This window comes from Chrysochloris asiatica, unplaced genomic scaffold, assembly GCF_000296735.1.
Source record: "Chrysochloris asiatica unplaced genomic scaffold, ChrAsi1.0 scaffold00028, whole genome shotgun sequence".
Taxonomy (NCBI): Eukaryota; Metazoa; Chordata; class Mammalia; order Afrosoricida; family Chrysochloridae; genus Chrysochloris; species Chrysochloris asiatica.
Window position 1 is genome coordinate 4191119 of NW_006408546.1, and position 20631 is coordinate 4211749.

Sequence of the window (20631 nt, forward strand, 5' to 3'; positions counted from 1 at the left end):
TTATTACCTTTCATTAGTGGATTGGTTTCAGAGACTTTTCATTCACAAGTCAAACCACAACCCATCCACAGAGAACCAGTAGCCTCTAAGCTTCTAGTGCAAATAAAGAGTTCTGAACTGCAACAGACATTTCTAACATACAAAACAGAAATAATTTGGAGAAGGTGCATGCAAGAAGCGCCCCTAAAGCAGATGGTCACTAGAACAGTTGGTCAGGTTACTGGTGAGGTCACTGGGACTCCAGATGTTTCCATACTCTGGCACTCAACTCGAACTCTCATTTTAGGCTTTGTATTTTGCTTTTCCAGTTTCACTAATGACACACACGTGATTCAAATCCCTGATGTATTCATATGCTACAACAAACTTGTCTGGAATTTCTAAGCCAACAAATTCTGGTCTATAGCCAACACTTCGAGGAGTCCTTTTCATTTTATCATCTTTGTTTTTTTTTTTTTCACCAAACACATTTCCAGAATGTTTGGACATGGCAAAATTAGGAAATCATAGTTTATCATTATGTTGTTGTTAGGTGGCGTCAAGTCTGGACTGACTCATAATGACCCTCTGCACAACAGAACGAAACACCACTCTGCCCTGCACCAACCTCACAATCCCTGCAACGCTTGAGCCCAAATTCATCAATTCTTCTACAATCTTCTTTATTCATTATCGAACTTTCACATGCATGTTAAGTATTTAGAAATACTTGGCATGAGCCAGTGCACTTTAGTCCTCAAACTGGCACCTTTGTTTTTGAACACTTTAAGGAGGTCTTGTGTGGCAGATTTGCCTAATGCCATATGTTGTTAGATTTTTTGACTGCTGTTTCCATGAGTGTTGATGATGGATCCAAGCAAAATGAAGTATTTGACAACTTCAGTCTTTTCTCCATTTATATGGATGTTATTTATTGGTCCACGGGTGAAGATTTTTGTTTTCTTTACTTTGAGGTGCAAACCATACCTAAGGCTGTGGTCTTTGATCTTCATTAGTATTTTAAATCATCTTTTCTTTCAGAAAACAAGGTTATATCATCTGCTTATCGCAAGTTGTTAGTGAGTTTCAATTCTTATACCACATTCTTCTTCATATAATCCAACTTCTCAGATTATTTGCTCAGCATACAGATTGGATAAGCATGGTGAAAGAATACAACCCTGGTGCACACCTTTCCTAATTTTAAACCATTCAGTGTTCCATTGTTCAGTTTGAACAACTGCCTCTTGGTCTTTGTATAGGTTCCTCATGAACACAATTAAGTGTTTTAGAATACTCGTTCTCCACAGTGTTGTCCATAGCTTGTGATGATCCACACAATCAAAAAAGCCTTTGTAGAATCAATAAAGCACGGGTAAACATCTTTCTGGTATTCTCTGCTTTCAGCCAAGATCCATCTGATGTCAGCAGTGTTATAGCTCATTCAGCATCTTCATCTGAATCCTACTTGAACCTTTGGCACTTCCTGTGAATATACTGTTGCAGCTGTTTTTGAATTAACTTGAGAAAATTTTTACTGCCATGTGATAGTAATGATATTGTCAGTTGATTTCTGCATTCTTTTGGGTCACCTTTTTTTGGAATATGCACAAGTATGGATCTGTTCCAGTCAGTTGGCTCAGATAGCTGTCTTTCAAATTTCTTGGCATAGATGAGTGAGTGCCTCCACTGTCCCATCAGTTTGTTGAAAGATTTCAATTTGTATTCCATCAGTTTCCAGAGCCTTGTTCTTTGCCAGTGCTTTCAGTGCATCATGGGCTTCTTCCTTTAGTATCTTTGGCTCTTGATCATATGCTTCCTCTTGAAATGGTTGAACATCAGCCTTTTCTTTTTGCTACAGTGACTTAGTATTCCTTCCATCTTCTTTTAATGCTTTCTACATCATTCAGTATTTTGTCCATAGAATCCTTCAGTGCTGCAAGTCGAGGCTTAAATTGTTTTCTTTAGTCCCCTCAGCTTTAGAAATTCTGAGCATGTTCTTCTTTTCTTGTTTTTCTGACTCCAAGTCTTTGCACATTTCATTATACTACGTGACATTGTCTTCTCAAATGTTCTGCCATTGAAATTTTTGTTCAGCTCTTGTCACTTCCATTTGTTTTAACATCTCCTTGCTGGAGACTTTCAGAATCTCTGCTGACATCCACTTTGGTCCTCTTTTTTCTTTTTTAATCATCTCTTGCTTTTTTCCTGTATGATGTTCTTGATGTCATCCCACACTCTTCTGGTCTTCACTCATTAATGTCTAATGCATCAAATCTCTTCAGATTATCTCTAAAGTCAGGTGTGATATGTTCAAGGCTGTATTTTGGTCTTGTGGACTTACTTTCATTTTCTTCAGCTTCAGCTGAGCTTGCATATGAACAAATTGATGGTCTGTTTCACAGTTTGACCCTGGCCCTGTGGCTGATGGTAAGGAGCTTTTCCATCGAGTATTTCCACAAATGTAGTCAATTTGATTTTTGTGTATTCTGTTTAGTGAGGTCTATGTGTATAGCTCTGGTAGCGTAGTGGTTACGAACTGGGCTGCGGGCCGCAAGGTCAGCTGTTCGAAACTACCAGCTGTTCCGCAGAAGAAAGAGTAGGCTTTCTGCTCCCGTAAAGATTTACAGCCTTGGAAACCCTGTACAGGGTCACTATGAGTCGAAACCGACTCCACAGCACATAACAACAACAACAACAGCATGTGTATAGTGCTGTTTTATGTTGTTTTAAAAAAGGTATTTGCAATGTAGAAGTCATTGGTCTTGAAAACTCTTATGTGATCTCCAGCATCATTTCTATTATCAAGGCCGTATTTTCAAATGACAGATATTTCTGCTCTGTTTCTAACCTTTGCATTCTAATCACCAGTAATTATCAATACATCATGATTGCATATTTAATCAATTTCAGACTGAAGAAATTGGTAGAATTCTTCAATTTCATAATCACCGGCTTTAGTGATTGGTGCGTAAATTTTGAATAGTATTTGTATTAATTGGTCTTCCTTGTAGGTTTATTGATAAGTTTTTTCTCTTATAAATATTGAGTCTTAGCTAGTTCACTCCTTTTTCCTGACTCTGTTTAAAATCTATCCTATTCTAGTCTCATGGAGTCCTAGTGTGGCGCTGAAGGATAAAGCACTCGATCATAATGTTGATTTGAACCGCAAGGGCGATGGTTCAAACCCACCAGCCACTTCTCAGAAATCCTTTACAGGGTTGCTATGAGTTGGAACCAATTGACGACTAGTCTCAAGGTGTAATATACTGCTTTATTATGTCTCAGATTTTGTTGACTCAGCTTCATTTTTAAATACGATTGTAAATATTCTAGTTTTCTGCCTTTGAGTGATAGATATGATGTAAGATGAAGATAATCAGTATAAATAAAATGTTTGAGAAAGAAAGGGCTATGAACTCTTGAAGTGATAAATATAGCACAGTGAATCTACAAACTTGAACTTACAGAATGCTTTATGTCCTCCCAGGCTGTAGACCTTTCCATTGATGAGTCCAGCTTGACAGGAGAGACCACTCCTTGTTCCAAGGTGACAGCTCCTCAGCCAGCTGCTACTAATGGAGATCTCGCATCAAGAAGTAACATTGCCTTCATGGGAACACTCATCATATGTGGCAAAGCAAAGGTAGTTTTGTTTTGATAGAAGTAGTTCCATTGTTTTTAACCAATTTTTTTTTTTAAAAAAAAGATATATTCTAAACTTGATAATCTTAAAAGCATAGTCCTTTTCATCTATTTTCTTTTTAATGTGGAAGCAGTGGTTTATGGTATTTAGTTGATATGATACTGGGTATGAATTTTCTGTCTATATGTGATTCACCTGTGGATTATTTTCACAAATTTTATTTCTTTGAATCTAGTATTTCACCAATTATGCAAAAAGGCATAATTGCATTTTCAATTCTAGTTGTTGTTAAGTGTCACTGAGTTGGTTCCAACCAATAGCGACCTTTTATAGGGTATCTGGTGGCTTTGAAACACCAATCTTGCAGTAAGCAGTTCAGTGCTTATCCTAAAGCTCCCTTCCAGGACTTGAATTCTAGAAGAAACAACAAGAAATGTCAATATTGAATATAAAACATTCAGATTTCAGAAATACTAAAATGGAAAAAATGGAACTCAGAATTAAGGCAGTATTATTTTAATGAAATATTTGCTTCCACAGTTTGTTACAAAATAAGTCAATTTTAATGATGTGTAGTTATCTCACAAAGTTAAGTGTGCTTAGGGAATTTTGGATGTGAATGTTAAGTATCTTCACTCTAGGCTAGTCTTAAAGAAGTGGAATAAACGTTTTTTTGGATTTTGGTTGAGAGAGGTGATTCCTTCTGACTGTGGATGTTTTTCTTCCCCTCCACTCCCTACTCCTTAGGGTATTGTCATTGGAACAGGAGAAAATTCTGAGTTTGGGGAGGTTTTTAAAATGATGCAAGCAGAAGAAGTGAGTACTTGGTTTTCTAAGTATATATTAGCTTCAAATCTAAAATTCTTAACTGTAAGGAAAGGAAAAGAGAATATTGGTGGGTTATTTCATGTATAATGAAATCCATATTTTATTCAGAATATATCGTTCAGTTATCTTTGCTTAGCAACATAATTGGAAAGCTATTATTAGAAGTACTTGCGTTGACATAGTCTAAAACGTTGTGCTTTTTATTCATTGTTTATAGTAGAAAAAAATTGTAGTCAATACTTTGTAGATCTTACTCTTTTTAGAAATTAGCTTTATCATACCAATTTTACAAATCTGACTGTTTAGTATATTTGTACCTCAGAGTGTTTCTTCTACTAATATTTAAAAATTTGTATAATGCCAAACAAGGAGAAGCAAAAAGATTGCCTAGTAAAGTAACCTAAAGGATATTCTTGTTTAATGATGTTTTTTATGACTCTCTTTTATTTAAAATACCCTTCTATATATAAAAATGAAGTTCTATTCTGCAAAAGCCATATTCCTTGCAAATTACTTGGATTCCTCAGGTTATTTGCTAAGAATCCAATATGTGATAAAGTATGAAAATCCATTCCAAAAAGTTTGACAGTGAAAGGAAGAGTAGAGAAAGAACAAAGCAAATCAGAAAGCAAGCAGTGTGAAAGATTTGAGCCCCTAGCTGGTTTTTAGACACAGAAACTGGAAAATTTGGAAAACCGAGTTTGAACGGGCAACTTAGGATATAAAGTGTTGGATAAGTTGGTAGGTGGGAGACTAATTTTTCTCAAAGAGAAGCGCAGGGAGAATAAACCTTTTCAAACAGACTTTTTAAAATTTGGCTTCCCTTGTTGTAAGACTGTAGACATTGTTCTAAGTCTCTCAGCTTGAGTTTCCTCAGTGAAGGTGGTAACATTTACCTTATGGGAGACCTGATATGTCAGCACTTTTCAGAGTTCCTGATATACCCTGTAAGACTTGGTAAGTTCTTGTTAATATAATACTGTTTGTTTAATGCCATGCAGTCAATTCTAATTCGTGATGACTTTGTGTAGGCTTTCCCATAGCAGCTGGTGGATTTGAACCACCGGCCTTGAAGTTAGCAGTCCAGTACTTTTCCTACAACGTCACGCATAATGACAGTAGCTGGTAGTTTAGGTGGTTTCATTTGCATCATTTTTTAGTCATCTGATTCTTTTTTCAATATAACATTTGTATTCACTGGAATAGAAGTGATGTTTGCACACTAATTGTGATGTCACTTTTATACAATTTGTCAAGGCACCAAAAACCCCTCTCCAGAAGAGCATGGACCTTTTAGGAAAACAACTTTCCTTTTACTCCTTTGGTATAATAGGTAAGAGAAGAGTGAGTATGTATATCTCATATATTTACTTTGCTTTCTTTTTTACAGCGGAAAGGGGAGTTACTGAAGTCCTGTTTTTATTTAGCTTACTAATTTTTCTAGTATTACTGCAAAACTAATGCCCACCTGTTGGGCTTTTTTGCTTTTAACAAAGAATAAATAAAAGCTCCTGTAATTCTCTATTACTAGAGAGCATTTCTATAATAAACATTTTAGCATTTGCAATTCTAATCTTTAACAGATATGTGATGGTTTAACTTAAGCATCTTATCATTAGATAATGCTTACCTAAAACAAATTGAAAGGTTCCATTGTGCGAGTATATATATAATCAACCCTCTTTTTAGACATTTAGGTTGCTTTGAGGTTTTTGTTTTACTTATATAAATCTTCATTACAGGTTAAAAACTTTTTTTGGTAAATACCTCTCATTTGCATAGGATGAACTTTTAGAAGTGAAATGATTTGGTCCAAGAGCATACATGTAATTTAAAATTTTTTGTTAAGCTTTTAAAGGTTTCCATTTTGTATTATCAACTGTGTATACCATTCATGAGTAGTTAAGGGTACCTCTCTCTTCCAGTGTTTGTTACTAATTTCATAGGTGAATAAAATGTTTCACATTATTTTATTGTACAGTATATTAGAGAAACAGCAGTTTTTCATGTATGTGGTGTTTATATTTTACTCCTGTGACTTGCAAATCTGTCCTGTATATTTTTGTGTTTTGAATCTTAGTTTTTTAAAAAAATTATTATTATTATTTATATAATTGCAGTATCGATCCTTTTGCTGTTTAAGTTGCAAGTATAGGGGATAGGCTTGATACTTGATATGAAACCTCCTTCCCTCTTGATTGGTATTTTGAGCTACTACATCCCTAAGTACATAAGTATAGGTGAAGCTCATCAAATTGTAGCAATCTGTACTTGCTTCCTTTGTCAAATATTTTTAATCTTCCTCTAGTGGAGCTTTGGTTGTCATGCTATTGACGCTAGGTCCAATGAGTACTGTCTGCAAGTTGGGTGTTCTTGTGCGTCTCCTTCCAATTTATGTCAGCTGGACGCTTCACTCTTAGCTCTAGCCCTTCGTGGCTGGGTCAGTGTCTGTGTTCTCAGGAGTTCCCAAGTTTCCCCAAACTTCCGACTAACCGTCCTTTTCTCTCCTCTTTCTCATCTCAAGATCTATAGGAGTCTATCAATCTGTACATGTTTCCTTTATCAAATAATTTTTTTTTCTTCCTCTGATTATCAAGCCATTGAGGCTAGGTCAGATAGGTACTATCTGTAAGTTTGGGTTTTCTCGTGTATCTCCCCTCACTTCATATCAATTGGATGCTTCACTCTCAGCTCTAGCCCTCCATGGCTACGTTCTTGTACATGGGCTCAGGAGTCCCCAGGTCTCACCACAATTTGGACCAACCGACCCTTCCTCTTCTCTTTCTCATCTCCAGGTCAATGGGAGTCTATGGAACGTGGTGAACACAGACCATTTCTTCATTGCTGCCTGTCCCCCTCTTCCATTACCAGTAGACCATAATGGTCACCAGCAAGCTTACATGCCTGCTCATGTATTCCCTTTGAGTTTTAGTCTTAGAGGGGGGTTTTGTCCTGAAGGGACATGATTGCTTGTCTTGATAGCTCCCTGGCAAACAACTTGCTTGTTCTTGTAGTAGCCAATTAAACTGCCATTTTTGTTTTGGCTTTTTCCGGCTGTTCTTTCTTTGAAAATGTATCTTATGTTGCTCTAGCTGTTCCAGACTGTTGTTTTCTTGTTTTAATCAGAAATGGAATTCCCCCCACCACCACCACAGAGAGCGGAGGCCGTTTATTGAGGGCAGGCTGTGGGTAGCGGGAGGGTGCTGCTGGGTCTTCATCTGGTGTTGGTGGTTGTAGCTGCTTCTGGTTCCTTTACTGCCATTAGCTGGTGAGCCAGACCCCAATCACAGTAGCCACGAGTAGCAATAAAATCACCATTATCATCCCACAGGATGTCGACTTTCTGTCCAACAAATTCACACACCTGGTTTCAGTGTGCAGCTTCTTATCTGTGTTCTCTATCACGCTGGTAAGGTTGTTGATGATCTCATTTTGTTCATCCAGTTCATTCCCAGTTTCCTGCCCCATTTGTTTTTGGCGACTTTTGATAGAGGAAAGGGCATCAATATCTGCATCCTGTTCTTGGATAATTCTCTGTTGCTGTTGCCAGATGTCATCAAAACCTAAGCCTCTTGTCTCCTCTGCTTCTCAAGGAGCGAAGGGTTGGGCACGCCTCACTTAGCTCCTCCAGTCCTGAGGCTGGGTCTGATTAGATCTGGTTCTGAACCCTCATTCTTAAAGGATACCAGAAGTAGTCTCTCTCGAGTTACAAGATCATCCAGTAGGTTCTAGCTTCGGTCCCCTTCAAGCCGTGTTATCTGATGTGTTGACACACCTCTTAGCAATAAGTCCTTCAAAAGGCGATCTTTTCCCTCAGATTCTGCAACAAAGCTCTGATTGTCACTGTAAGCTTGGTTGTATTTTCACCATTTCTTTAATACTGATTTCGCTTTTGAATTTTTTCAGCAATTTGTTGGGCAATGTGACAAGTAGAATCATTTATGGAGAAGCAAGGTTCCAGGGCCATCGTGCAGTCTCCTCCTCTCCTAGTAAATAGAATTTTAAAGCAGTGTTTCTGATGTTCAGTTTCAGTGAAGTAATTCGTTAATATCAATTCTACTGATCCACTTGTCTTCGTAAACACAAGTAGAGTGTAGTGAGGTAATTTGCTGCTCTTGTTTAGCTACTATGTGGCTGCTCTCACAGCACCCTTCATTTGATCTTTTATAGTTTTCTAGAATTTTTGTAGTAATATTGATAAACCAAAGGTTAACATTGTACCATAACATAACCAGTTTAGTGATAAAAACCTTTCAATTTCATGACTTTCTGGTTTTATGTTAGTATTATGCATTGGACTTGAATTTTCCTTGAAAGATATTAATTGGAACAGAATCTAGATTTATGTCAGTGGTCAGCACGTTTTTTTGGGGTAATGAGCTAGAAAGTGAATACTTTAGACTTGTAGTCCATATGGTCTGAGGTTAATAATATTCAGCTTTGCAGTGAGGGGAAATGAGGCACAGACAAAATATATTTGTGGATCGATAGGAGGTCATCTTACAGGGTCATGATCTGGATCGTTTTATAGTTGTATAAAGATAAAGAAACACATGTTTAAATGTTCTTACTGATCTAGATTATGTAATAATCTGAAGATTATTTTATTAAACTTCAGGTAATGTTAATGTCTTCCTATACCTTCCAAGCTCAACGGAGCACCTTATTCTTTATAAAGACTAAAGATTAAGCAGGGGCATGGAGACCATTGTTTGGCTTGTGTTAATGTGTTTTTTTTATTTTAAATGCTGTGATAGGAGTAATGTGAAATGTCCTAAGTAAGATGCATCATTATTTGAACCAAGACCAACGTTCTTCTTTGTATGCAGCACAGACATCATGTGTAATTGCCTGGCTATTGAGTTATGAAATGCAAAGTTCCAGGGTTTGGTTTTGCAAAGTTCATAGTAAATAGAAGAAGACCTATATTCCTTGTGGTACTGCCCCCTTCTCTTTTTTTGTCTATTCTATGAAAATGCTGGTTTTCTTATACAAGGGACTCCCGGATATTGTTGCTTTAAGGAATGGGTAGGTAGTATTTTGTGCCTCTGTGTGTCCACAGCACTGAATTTAATTGCCCTTGTTTTATGAACTTTTTGTTGTATATTGTAAAAGTGATCTGATCTGTCTTCCCTTTATTTATATCAGTGGAACTTTTGGATACAGTGAGTTGATAGTCTAACCTTTCTGTGCCTGACTAGCTTTCTATAAAAGGAAAAAAAAAAAATCTATTCTTTTCTAGGTATCATCATGTTGGTTGGTTGGTTACTAGGAAAAGATATCCTGGAAATGTTTACTATTAGTGTAAGGTAAGTTTTAATAAAGTGAAGTCTCTTTTGCCTCTCTTATTTCTCTGATAAGGTAGACCTTGCACTTCATTATGGTGGCTATCTGTTTATACAAATATCTCCAGTGATGCGAATTGCTTGTAGTCATATGTTAAAATGATAATCATGGGAAAATGAAAACATTCATACAATGGAACTTCAAAAAGTTTGTGGAAGAATTACATTATCTTTTAATTCCATTTTCCCATGAACTTTCTAAAGCCCCCTTATATATGGTAGTGAAGAAAATCCATACCAAATGCCTGGAATTATCAACCCGATATTGCATTCTTATGTATAAAGAAACAGTTAAGTATTGTCAAAGAGAAAGACTAAAATAGGAAAATTAAGTAATCTCAGAAGAAAAAGAAAATTTTAATACATAAAAAGAAATTAAAAATAACACACTGTTTATATTATCAGATTTTTGTGTGATGAAGCTGCATCCATGGATGAGGGTTAGAGTGCTATAGACAAAGATTGGAAAACAAAAAAGGAGTTTTAGAAATTAAGGTTATGATTGCTAAAATTAAGAATGAAAGCAAGGACTGTAATATGAAATCAGAGAGGTCTTCTAGAAAAAAAAAAAAGTAGTGTAAAAAGTCAAGAAATAAGGGAATGATGTAAAAGTGACAAAAAAAGCATAATTCTGGAAATATCTGTATCATAGGTGGTGGTGTTGTTTTTTTTAATCAGATGACATTATCTAAAAAATAATACGTGAGTATTTTCTTGAACTGAAGTGAGATATGAATATTTAGTTTGAAAGAGTTCACCAAATGCCAAGCAAAATGGAAAAAAAAAGCACAACAAAAAATGGCAACCTAGATACATTATTATGAAACTAAAGGAGAGATGTGAAGAGCACATTCACTTACAAGAGTCACCACACTCACGAAAGCCAAATCTATGTCCACCTATAAGAACTCCAGTGACAATGTGTTGGAATATATTTGTCATTAGCAGTGTTGCCTAGCAGCATAGCTGACACATACTCTTATTTGGGTAATTAGGAGAACATAGCAGGGGAATTAACAATGCAGATGGGAGCACAGGTACTATTTTGTTAACCCTTCATCCATAGCATCATTGGAAAACAATAGAAGACAATGGGGCTGTGCAGTTAAGTTATGAAGGAAAATTAATAGATTTATAAATGTATGTTTAGCCAAAATATCAGTCAAATTAATTACAAAGAAATCAAGTACTCAGAATTTGTCTTCTACCTATTCTTGTCTGAATTCAGGAGTGAAAGAAAGGCTTTAGGAGAGAAACTAGACATCTAAAGAAAAAAAATCTGGGAATATAGACCTTTGAAATAACCAAAAACCCAATGGATTTTAAGAAGCAGAATAGACTGGATTAGAAGCAGTACATAGAATGAATAAGAAATTAAAAGATATTGGCGATAATGGTAAATCAATTTTTGGGTTATTATTTTTGGACTCAGTTTACTTTTAAAGATTTTTCTTTTGAGAATTTTTTGTTTGTAAAGATTGACATAGCTTAACTTTGATTCTTCAAAAAGAACAAAGGGAAAATTACCTATTTAAAAACATAAATAAAACTCATTCTATCTTGCAATTACCACATGGGTCTATTGGACCCTCTTACAGATCTAAGATACATTATGGGATCTTAAGTGATTATATTTTTTCATTGTCTTGAAATGTTTTGCTAATTCATTACCCAAAGTAGTATTTTGCAAATTATTCTCTAAAAAAAAAAATAGACTAGATTAAGGAAAGGAGGAGGTTAGTATAATTTTTCAGAAGGTTGGTTTAATAATGAAATAACTCACCTTCTTTCTACCATCCTTTAATTTTCCTGTTACATTGCCCCCAAAGTATTTTGACATCATAAAATTTTTATAGTCTTAAGTTTTCAAGCTTCTGTTGAAAAAAGTTGCGACTTCAGAGTTGTTCATTTTCCACCATGATGACAAAGAGAAGAATGGACAGAGTAAACTTAATTATTAGACAAAAATTCAATGTAAAGAAATTTAAATCACTGTAGATTCTATTGATGAGGGTGAAATTGATCATGTAATTGAAATCTCAAATTTTGAGTCTTAGGTTGATGATATCTTAATTTTCTCAAAATCTGAAGTGATGAGTAAACTTTATGTATTTTCATGGACCAAAAGGAAAGAGGTATTCTCTTGAAGTTAGTCATTCTGTAAAAAGAAATTCATTATTCAGTGTTTTCAGACTAGAACCTGGGCTGTCACGTTTTTACTGACCAGAATATATGATAGTATTAAAATTTACTTGGCTCCATTTATAAGTGGAGAAATTCTGAAGGCTGGTGTGAATATAAAGGTGATTAGAAGGAAATAGATGATATAGAAGTAAAAGAAAGTCATTGATCCATTATTGTAATTGGTGTTTATGATTTCAAATATGAAAATATCTTCCATGTTTTGTAAATACTATATTTTAGTGATATAAATGCAAAAAAGAGGAATCAGAATTCATAAGCTAGAATCTGTTAGAAATTACTGGTCAGTATTTATAAAATAAATGGCTCTCAAGTTCATTTATAATAATTTATGACGTTAGTTGTACCCAAAGGATGTTGCCCATTTGGGGTATATGTTACACCTTCAAAACCAAGAAAGGAAAGAAAACTCTTAGGTTTTCAAATGAAAACCAAAAAATTTAAATGAAATTTTCTTGTAAAGAATAAATTTAAAAATTTTTGATCTCCTTGTAATATTCTGTGAATTATTTCTAGAATAATTTAAATATAAAAACTTGAAAGGTAAATTGTAGTATAAACAATAATGACTATTTTTTCCTGGCATAGAAGTGTAACAAAAGAAGATTCCATTTGAGCTAGGAACGTTCTCCTAGAGTAGCCAAAAGGAGAGAAGGAAGTATTAATGAAAATACATGTATTTCTTGAATCCTCAGTGTCTATGGTTTGGCCATTGGTATTGTATATATTACCCTTTAACTTTCAACTTTAAGAATCCATCAGCAGAAAAGGTAATTGTGGTTATATAACAGGATAATGAAAGATACGAGAATTTGTTGTTGTTAGTGCTGTGGAGTCAAATTCGACCTATAGCGACCCCAGTATATAGGGTTTCCAAAGAGCAGCTGGTGAGCTTGAACCAGCAACCTTGCAGTTCAGATGAGTTTGCAGTGTGACACATTAACCCACAGCACCCCACCAGGACTCCAGATACCAAGATAGATCAAGACAGATCATGTAAAATAAAAGATACTAGAAATTGAGAAATAGGGGAAGGGGGAGCAATGGTAGAGTGAAGGAAAGACATCCTTATGGCCGTATCTGTAGCCGAGGAGTTGAATTGAAACAAGAAATCGGGATGTAGTAGATTTTTTAAATTAAAAAGAGGAAATAATGAAATAATTTACCATTTTTACTATTCTGACTGTTAAGTGACATTAAGTACATTTACAATGTACAACCATCGCTATTATCTAGCTGCTAAACTTTTTCATTACTTTGAAAGGAAACCCCATACCCACTAAGCAGTCACTCACAATTCACTCCTCCCCTAGGCAACTACTAAATGGCTGTCTTTGGACATTACTAATCAGGATATTTTATATAAATGAGTTAATGCAATAGTAGTCTTTTGTGTATGGCTACTTTTATTTAGCATATTTTTAAGGCTAATCCACGTTATAGTATCTATCAAAACTTTATTCCATTTTAAATTGGTGTAGTCCATGTATGTATATTCTACATTTTTGTTTTTTCATGCATCAGTCAGTGGGCTGGTTTGGGGGCCCTGGTTTTTACTGACCTTCAGATCACACATCTAAATCCTCTAACCAGAGTTGTGGATCACATGAATTCAGAACCATGTGAAATGCATTCTCCAAAGGAAAGAGGGTATCTGGTATCTATGGACAGTGTGTTATGTGAAGACAATATATGGATAGCCAAGATAAACAATTATCGTAGCAGAGTTATGAGAAGGGATGTTGCTTTGGCACTGTAGGATAAGCACTGAACTGCTAACAACAAGGTCAGCGATTTGAGACCACCAGCTACTCCGCAGGGTATAAGATGAGGCTTTCTGCTTCCATAAAGATTTGCCACCTTGGAAACCGTGTGCAGGGTTGCTGTGAGTTGGATCAGACTTGATGACACTTAATACAACAGTTATGATAATCCAGGGTTTGAAAGGAGACTTTGGCTTTAGTTCCATCATGTTTTAGACTTGTAACAACAAAAAAAAACTTGTCACAGCAACAAAAAAAATGTGTTTTCTTTTTTTTTTTTTTTCTTTATATGATTGTGTTCTAATTTGTAGGACTCCTGAGAGAATTCATTGAGATACTGGTGGTAATAGTAATAGCTACCATTTAAAAACTACTATGTATATGGCACTACGTTAAACATGTTTCTTGCTGTGCCATTTAGCTCTTACATTAAATCCTATCAAGTAAATGTTATTGGTACCCATATTTTACAGATGAGTCAGTTCACAGAGGTGGAGTAATAAGTAGCCCAGGGTTGCACAAGTAAAAATTGGTGCAGTCTGGAGTATAAAATCCAAGCATTCTACTTGAGAACCATGCTCTTTTGTGTTTAACTTGCCAGCCAGTAAGTGTCTATCTAGTCAATATTCACCAGCTTTCCCTTTCTCTTGAGAACACCATTTTTGAAGTTATGCTGATGATTAATGTTGAATTTTATCACCCTTTATTTTAAGTAAGTTATTTTAAGTAAGTTGCAGTCATTACTGTGGGTTCTATGTAAGCTGCATTTTAATACTTTGTGCATATTGGTTACAGTTTGGCTGTAGCAGCAATTCCTGAAGGGCTTCCCATTGTGGTCACAGTGACTCTTGCTCTTGGTGTAATGAGAATGGTAAAGAAAAGAGCCATTGTGAAAAAACTGCCTATTGTTGAAACTCTGGGTAAGTTTGTATTAAAACATACTTAATATAAGTATGTTGGTTCCTATCAGTAGAGAATCATCATTAGGTTTAAATATTTTTATCCTTGGTTGTGGATAGTGATTCTGGTTGTGGCAATGTTAGCTATGACTTTAAAACCCGGCCTCCACCCCACTAAAAAAGCAATAGAAATAATGCATATCACCTAAGAATGGGTTCTAAGAGACCACTTATACAGCATGGAATGTCTAAAGTTTAAATTATCTTAGAAAGTAAGTTCATACAGCAAATTAAACTCAAGAGTAAAAATAATAGAGTTCTTTTGACGTCTCAAAGAAGATAACTGATAATTATATACCCTAAAATATCGTTCTTGAATTGTATTTGCTTACAAGTTCAGTAACTTTATAGTAATGATATTGCTATAACATAGTTTTATGTGTAGTATGTTTTAAAACTTTCCCCTTGAATATAGAATATCTAAAGATACGGTGATTTCAATGTCAAGAAGGTGAAATACCTTAAAACATCTTGACTTGAATAAATTTTATGGCTTAAATTTAGCAACCTTCCAAACTTTCTAAGCTTTTTTTAAAGCTAAAATTTAGTAGCTTTGCACACACAACTAAATAAATAAGAAAATATCAACATTTGTCAGTATCAGCCTCTCTGTCAGTTCGTTTTGTTGGGGGTCCTCTCTTTCACTGACCTTCACATCACACACCTTGCCCTGTAACCAGGGTTGTGGGTCACAGAATGATTGCCTTTGTGTGGCATGGTAGGGTAACCACTGGACTGGTAACTATAAGGTCAGTTGTTCAAACACACCAGCCACTCTAGGTTTCTAAGAGTTGAAACCTACTCAGTAATACACAACAACAACAACTGTTTTAAATTCTGATTTCAAAGACTTTACCTTGTTAGGAAATAAACATAAGGTACTCATCTAAAGCTATCAATGAGTTTGATCTTCACAAAATTCAGTGGAAGTAGGATAGCCTTCCAGAGTCTTTGATTGTTTTTCATTGTGAACTTGAATTTTCCCTCCACTTCTTTTGGTGACAAGTTATGATTTACTCTTTAGGTTGCTGTAATGTAATTTGTTCAGATAAAACTGGAACACTGACGAAGAATGAAATGACTGTTACTCACATATTTACTTCAGATGGTCTACATGCTGAGGTATTCTATAGGTTTTTGTTTTTTTTCCCCCTTAATAGTCCTATTTCCTTGCTAACAAACTTTATGTTTGACGTTTGTAATTCTTCTGGGTCCTTAACTTCAAAAGAGTTCTAAGTTAACTACAGAGCTGTTTCCTTTCCAGGTGATTCTACAAGATTGTTAGTTCCACTACCCCTCCAGTTGTCCGATACAGAAACAGAATCCTCCTTCACACCATTTATTTGCTTCTGTGTTCACCCATCTATCACCAAATCAACCCAGCTTTTACCCAGCCATCCATTTCTCTATTGTATAGCCATTCTTAGTCCAAATTACTTTCATTGCTCACCTGGCTTTCTGGTAAATCTTCTTGATTGATCTTCCAACACCCACTCTTGATGCCCTTACTCTGTATGCAGCCTTTGGAATTTTTTAGGTCCATATTTTGAGTGTGTGTTGCTCCTCAATTAAGATGTTCTAGTGACTTTCCAATTGTAATCAGGATCCTGAACTGTGACCTCCCTAGGCTCTACGGTTCTGACCCTTAGTTTCCTCTAGAAACATACGTGTTTCCCATTGCTATCCGTTTTTATTTTCTATTTTATTTGCTATCCCCTTTGTTATCCACATAGCTAGCTAGCTTTATAGAGTGCTTCAAGTGTGCTGAAATTTCTCTAACTTCAGGGCGTTTGCTGCTGTTCTTAACTGCTTAGATCAGTCTTTTCCATCCTTGGCATTTCAGTTCCAGCTCTGCTTCTTCAGAAAAAACAATGCTCACCACCCAGAACTGGTCCTATGTTACATGTTTTCGTAGCACACCATGTCTCTTAGTCCTATCCCAGGTGAAATTTTATGTCTTTCCTATAGACTGTGAATTATAAAGGAGCAGAAACCATGTTTTCCAGCACAAAGCTTACATCAGTGTAATACTTCTTTAATGAATGAAGTTGTTACTTTCTTTTACAAATTATATACTGAAGAGTCTTTAAGTCCATGTCACTGTATGTGCATTGGTATCTCAAAGCTAGGTAAGGAAAGTTCTTCTTGCACTTAGTCTTGGCAGGATTCCTGCCCAAGATGCTCATCATCACTACTTCAGATGCATACAATATTTTAAAATGTAATTACAGTTAACAGAGTTAGGAAAATGTACTAAACAAAATGACAGAATTTGTACTTGGATTTATTTAGTTCATTATAAGTAGATTTTAAAATGAGCCTGTTGACATTTAAGGTATTAAATTTGGTATTAAATTATATGTGGTAAAAATCAGAATACACAAATGGATTTCAAAATGTTCCTTAAAAAATTTTTTTTTTATAGATAACAGACATTTTCAAGAACTTTTTGAAGTCTCCTTGTATTTTCCTTTAACTATTAAATTTATTCTAGACAAATTCGAATTTGTTTCTAGGTTTACATTTTAACAATTCCTGCTACATAATATGAAATCACACAGATCATAGTTTTTGGTTCTCATAAGTATTGTCTCATAATTGGTCCCACTTTATACTCCTTAGGTTACTGGAGTGGGTTATAATCAGTTTGGGGAAGTGATCGTTGATGGTGATGTTGTTCATGGATTCTATAACCCAGCTGTTAGCAGAATTGTTGAGGTAAATATTTTATTCTACAAGAAGGTGACATTCTTCATAATGATTTAGAACACTGTGATGGTTCATAGATTATAATGTATGTTTTTCTTAGGCGGGCTGTGTGTGCAATGATGCTATAATTAGAAACAACACTCTGATGGGGAGGCCAACAGAAGGAGCCTTAATTGCTCTTGCAATGAAGGTATGTACCTGTGAACTCTCTGATCTCTCTTATTTGACTTGTGAGATAGTACCTTCAAGAGAGGGTCCAAGTCCTACATTTGATTTAATGAGAGATCTACTAGTCTTAAATCTCTCGCTGTCATAAGACAAAAACTACTCTACTTTTAGGAGCAATAGGTTACTTAAGAAGAGATGTGATATAGGAGTGTGGGTTATTATATACCATTTAATGCAGTAAAATAAATTTGATATCTATAATGTATATATTCCCTCAACGTAAAGCAACATTTCTTCATCATTTTAATTCAGTTGAACTAAAATTAAAATAGCATCCTGTAGCTTTTAAAAAGGTATTCAGAAGATAATTTAATAAATATTTACTGTGCTATGATATGCTTAATAGGTTATTAAGTTCTTTGAGAGGTTAAGAGTATAAAATCACCTCCTTATTTATTAGCCTTAGGGACCTCACAATTTAGGTAAAGAGATAAGACTGACATTCTTGGAACAAATAAAAAGCAAACCTAGAAGTAGTCAGTTAAATTCTTAAAATTGAGTTACATATAAGAACAATACAAATTTAGATCTGGGAGCTAGATTTTGAAGAATAAGAAGGATTTAGGTAGTAGATAAATTGGGGAAAGAGCTAGAATAAAAATACAGAGGAATAAATAGGCATAGAGTGAGTTATGATTAATGAGTTAGGTTAACCTGGAAGAAATGAAAGGAGTTTCAGTAACCAGGAAGATTGCTAAATAGCCTGGTTGGATGGGTTTTTGGAGGACTTTCCAAAACCAGAAAGAAGAGTCTGAATATGATTCAACAGACAAAAGCAAGCAATAAATTGGAGGTTTGGGGGAGTTTTGAGGGTATTTTAGGATATTTGGAAGAAGATACAAAAGAGTGTTGGGAAGGATAGCAGCTAGATAACAGGTTAGGAAGTGAAGGGGGGTAAGGGACTAGAACAGTAATAATAGGTAAGACCAATTTGAATTCCTAAGATGTGAAGGCTTGAACTAAAAACCTTTACTGATTATAAAAACACATTCTTAGAATTGGTTGGGTATCTTTAGCATGGACCTGTATATATAAACCCAGCTTACGTGTTAAAAATACAGATTGCTACTCAGAAAAATACAACATATATAGATAAAGTCCTATTATTATATTACCATTATTTGAAAAATATTAAAAGTGTCACTAGCCAGTTTAGTTATAAGTTGTGATTCTTGTTCTTTGTTAAGGGGCGAAATGTGCCATGCTGCTGATAATTCAGTTTTTTTGCATGTCTTGTATAGATGGGTCTTGATGGACTTCAAGAGGACTATATCAGAAAAGCAGAATACCCTTTTAGCTCTGAGCAAAAGTGGATGGCTGTTAAATGTGTACACCGAACACAGCAGGTAGCTTTCTGTTTAAAGAATGCTTATTATATCCTGTTCAGTTTTTATAACTGGTTTTTAAATCTATTTATTATTCACCTTTAGATTTAAATAGTCATTGATTAAAAGCAGACATCTGTTCCTTTAAAGCAGATATAATTACCAATACTCTTTTCCCTTGTTATTCTGATACTCTCTTTGATAATCCTTCATTATAGAATGAATGCACGCAGATAGAATCTTTACTGTGTGAGCAAAAAACGCTCTTAAGTGAATTGGAATCTGCTTTCAGTCACCTAGAGCTTGTGACATCAGGCTTTTCAACATGGTGTTTGTTCTTGATGACAGTATATTATTGGTCTTCTCTGAGTATGTGTTCTCAGCCAGTGTTTTTCACTGAAGATAATGTTTTATCTGTAGAAAAAAACAAAACCACATTGTTTTGTGCATAAGTGGTTTCCAGATGTGTAATTCATGCTAACTGACCCAGCTTACTAACAAGAAAATGACATGCATGGATATTGCAATCTCCCATTTTGTTCTTGGGTGCTTTAGCACATTTTTTACACACAGGCTACTTTGCCCTTAAAGCTTATGAGGTTATTTTGCCCTTGGTGGTGGTGGTGTGCTGTGGAGTCAGTTCTGATTCCTAGTGACCCTGCATAGGGTTTCCTAGGCTATAAATCTTTATGGGAGCAGAAAACCACATCTTTGTCTCATGGAACAGCTGATAATTTGAACTGCTGACCTTAAGGTTAGCAACCCAACTCGTAACCACTACGCTATCAGAGCTCTTTATTTATGTGTATATATGTATGTGTGTGTTTCTATATACATTTATATGCACACACATACATACTTACACACACACCCATATATGGAATTGGATGAGCACTGCATCTCAAGGTCAGCTTAAACCACAAAGTTGGCGGAAACCTTATATAACATCATATATATATATATTGTTGTTGTTGTTATGTGCCGTGGAGTCGGTTCTGACTCATAGTGACCTTGTACAGGGTTTCTGAGGCTGTAAATCTGTACGGTAGCAGAACACCTCATCTTTCTCCCACGGAACAGCTGGTAATTTAGAACTGCTGACCCTGAGGTTTGCAGTCCGATTCGTAACCACTACGCTACCAGAGCTATATATATATATATATATTTGTATGTATGTATTGTTAAGTGCTGTGGTGTCAATTCTGACTCATGCCGACCCTGCATAGGTTTTCCAAGAATACCAACTTCGCAGTCCAGCACATTAACCCCCAGTGCCACACCAGGACTGCTATATGTATATATGTATGTATCGTTGTTGGTGTTAAGTGCCATTGAGTCAGTTCTGACCCATAGCGACCCTGTATAGGGTTTCCGAGGAGCACCTGGTGAGCTTGAACCGCTTACCTTACAGTTCAAATGTCTTTGCAGTCTGGAACATTAACCCACAGTGCCATATATCATAATAAATATAAAATGTTTTACTGCTTTCAGTAGAAAGGTAGAGTTGGCCATTGCCATTGAAATTGTGAAGAGAAGAAGTACGTTAACTATTTCAGGAACTTTTTTTTTTTTTTTTTTTTAATTTAAGGTTTTTATTGTGGATTGAGTGAAAGTTTACAGGGCACATCATCAGTTTCACATTCAACA

At 35.4% G+C, this 20631-nt stretch overlaps 1 protein-coding gene and 1 pseudogene across 2 annotated transcripts in view; one reads left to right on the top strand and one right to left on the bottom strand.

The window, feature by feature from the left end:
* ATP2C1 (ATPase, Ca++ transporting, type 2C, member 1) overlaps positions 1–20631 on the top strand; it is a 192324-nt gene that overhangs the window by 135119 nt on the left and 36574 nt on the right. For both annotated transcript variants that reach the window (XM_006840020.1, XM_006840021.1), the window contains exons 8-16: positions 3470–3625; positions 4373–4441; positions 5711–5786; positions 9696–9762; positions 14559–14683; positions 15747–15844; positions 17345–17440; positions 17532–17621; positions 18901–19005. In XM_006840020.1, coding sequence (XP_006840083.1) covers positions 3470–3625; positions 4373–4441; positions 5711–5786; positions 9696–9762; positions 14559–14683; positions 15747–15844; positions 17345–17440; positions 17532–17621; positions 18901–19005 — 882 coding nt within the window. The remainder of the gene's footprint in view (positions 1–3469; positions 3626–4372; positions 4442–5710; positions 5787–9695; positions 9763–14558; positions 14684–15746; positions 15845–17344; positions 17441–17531; positions 17622–18900; positions 19006–20631) is intronic.
* On the bottom strand, positions 7715–8420 carry LOC102826325 (annotated as a pseudogene).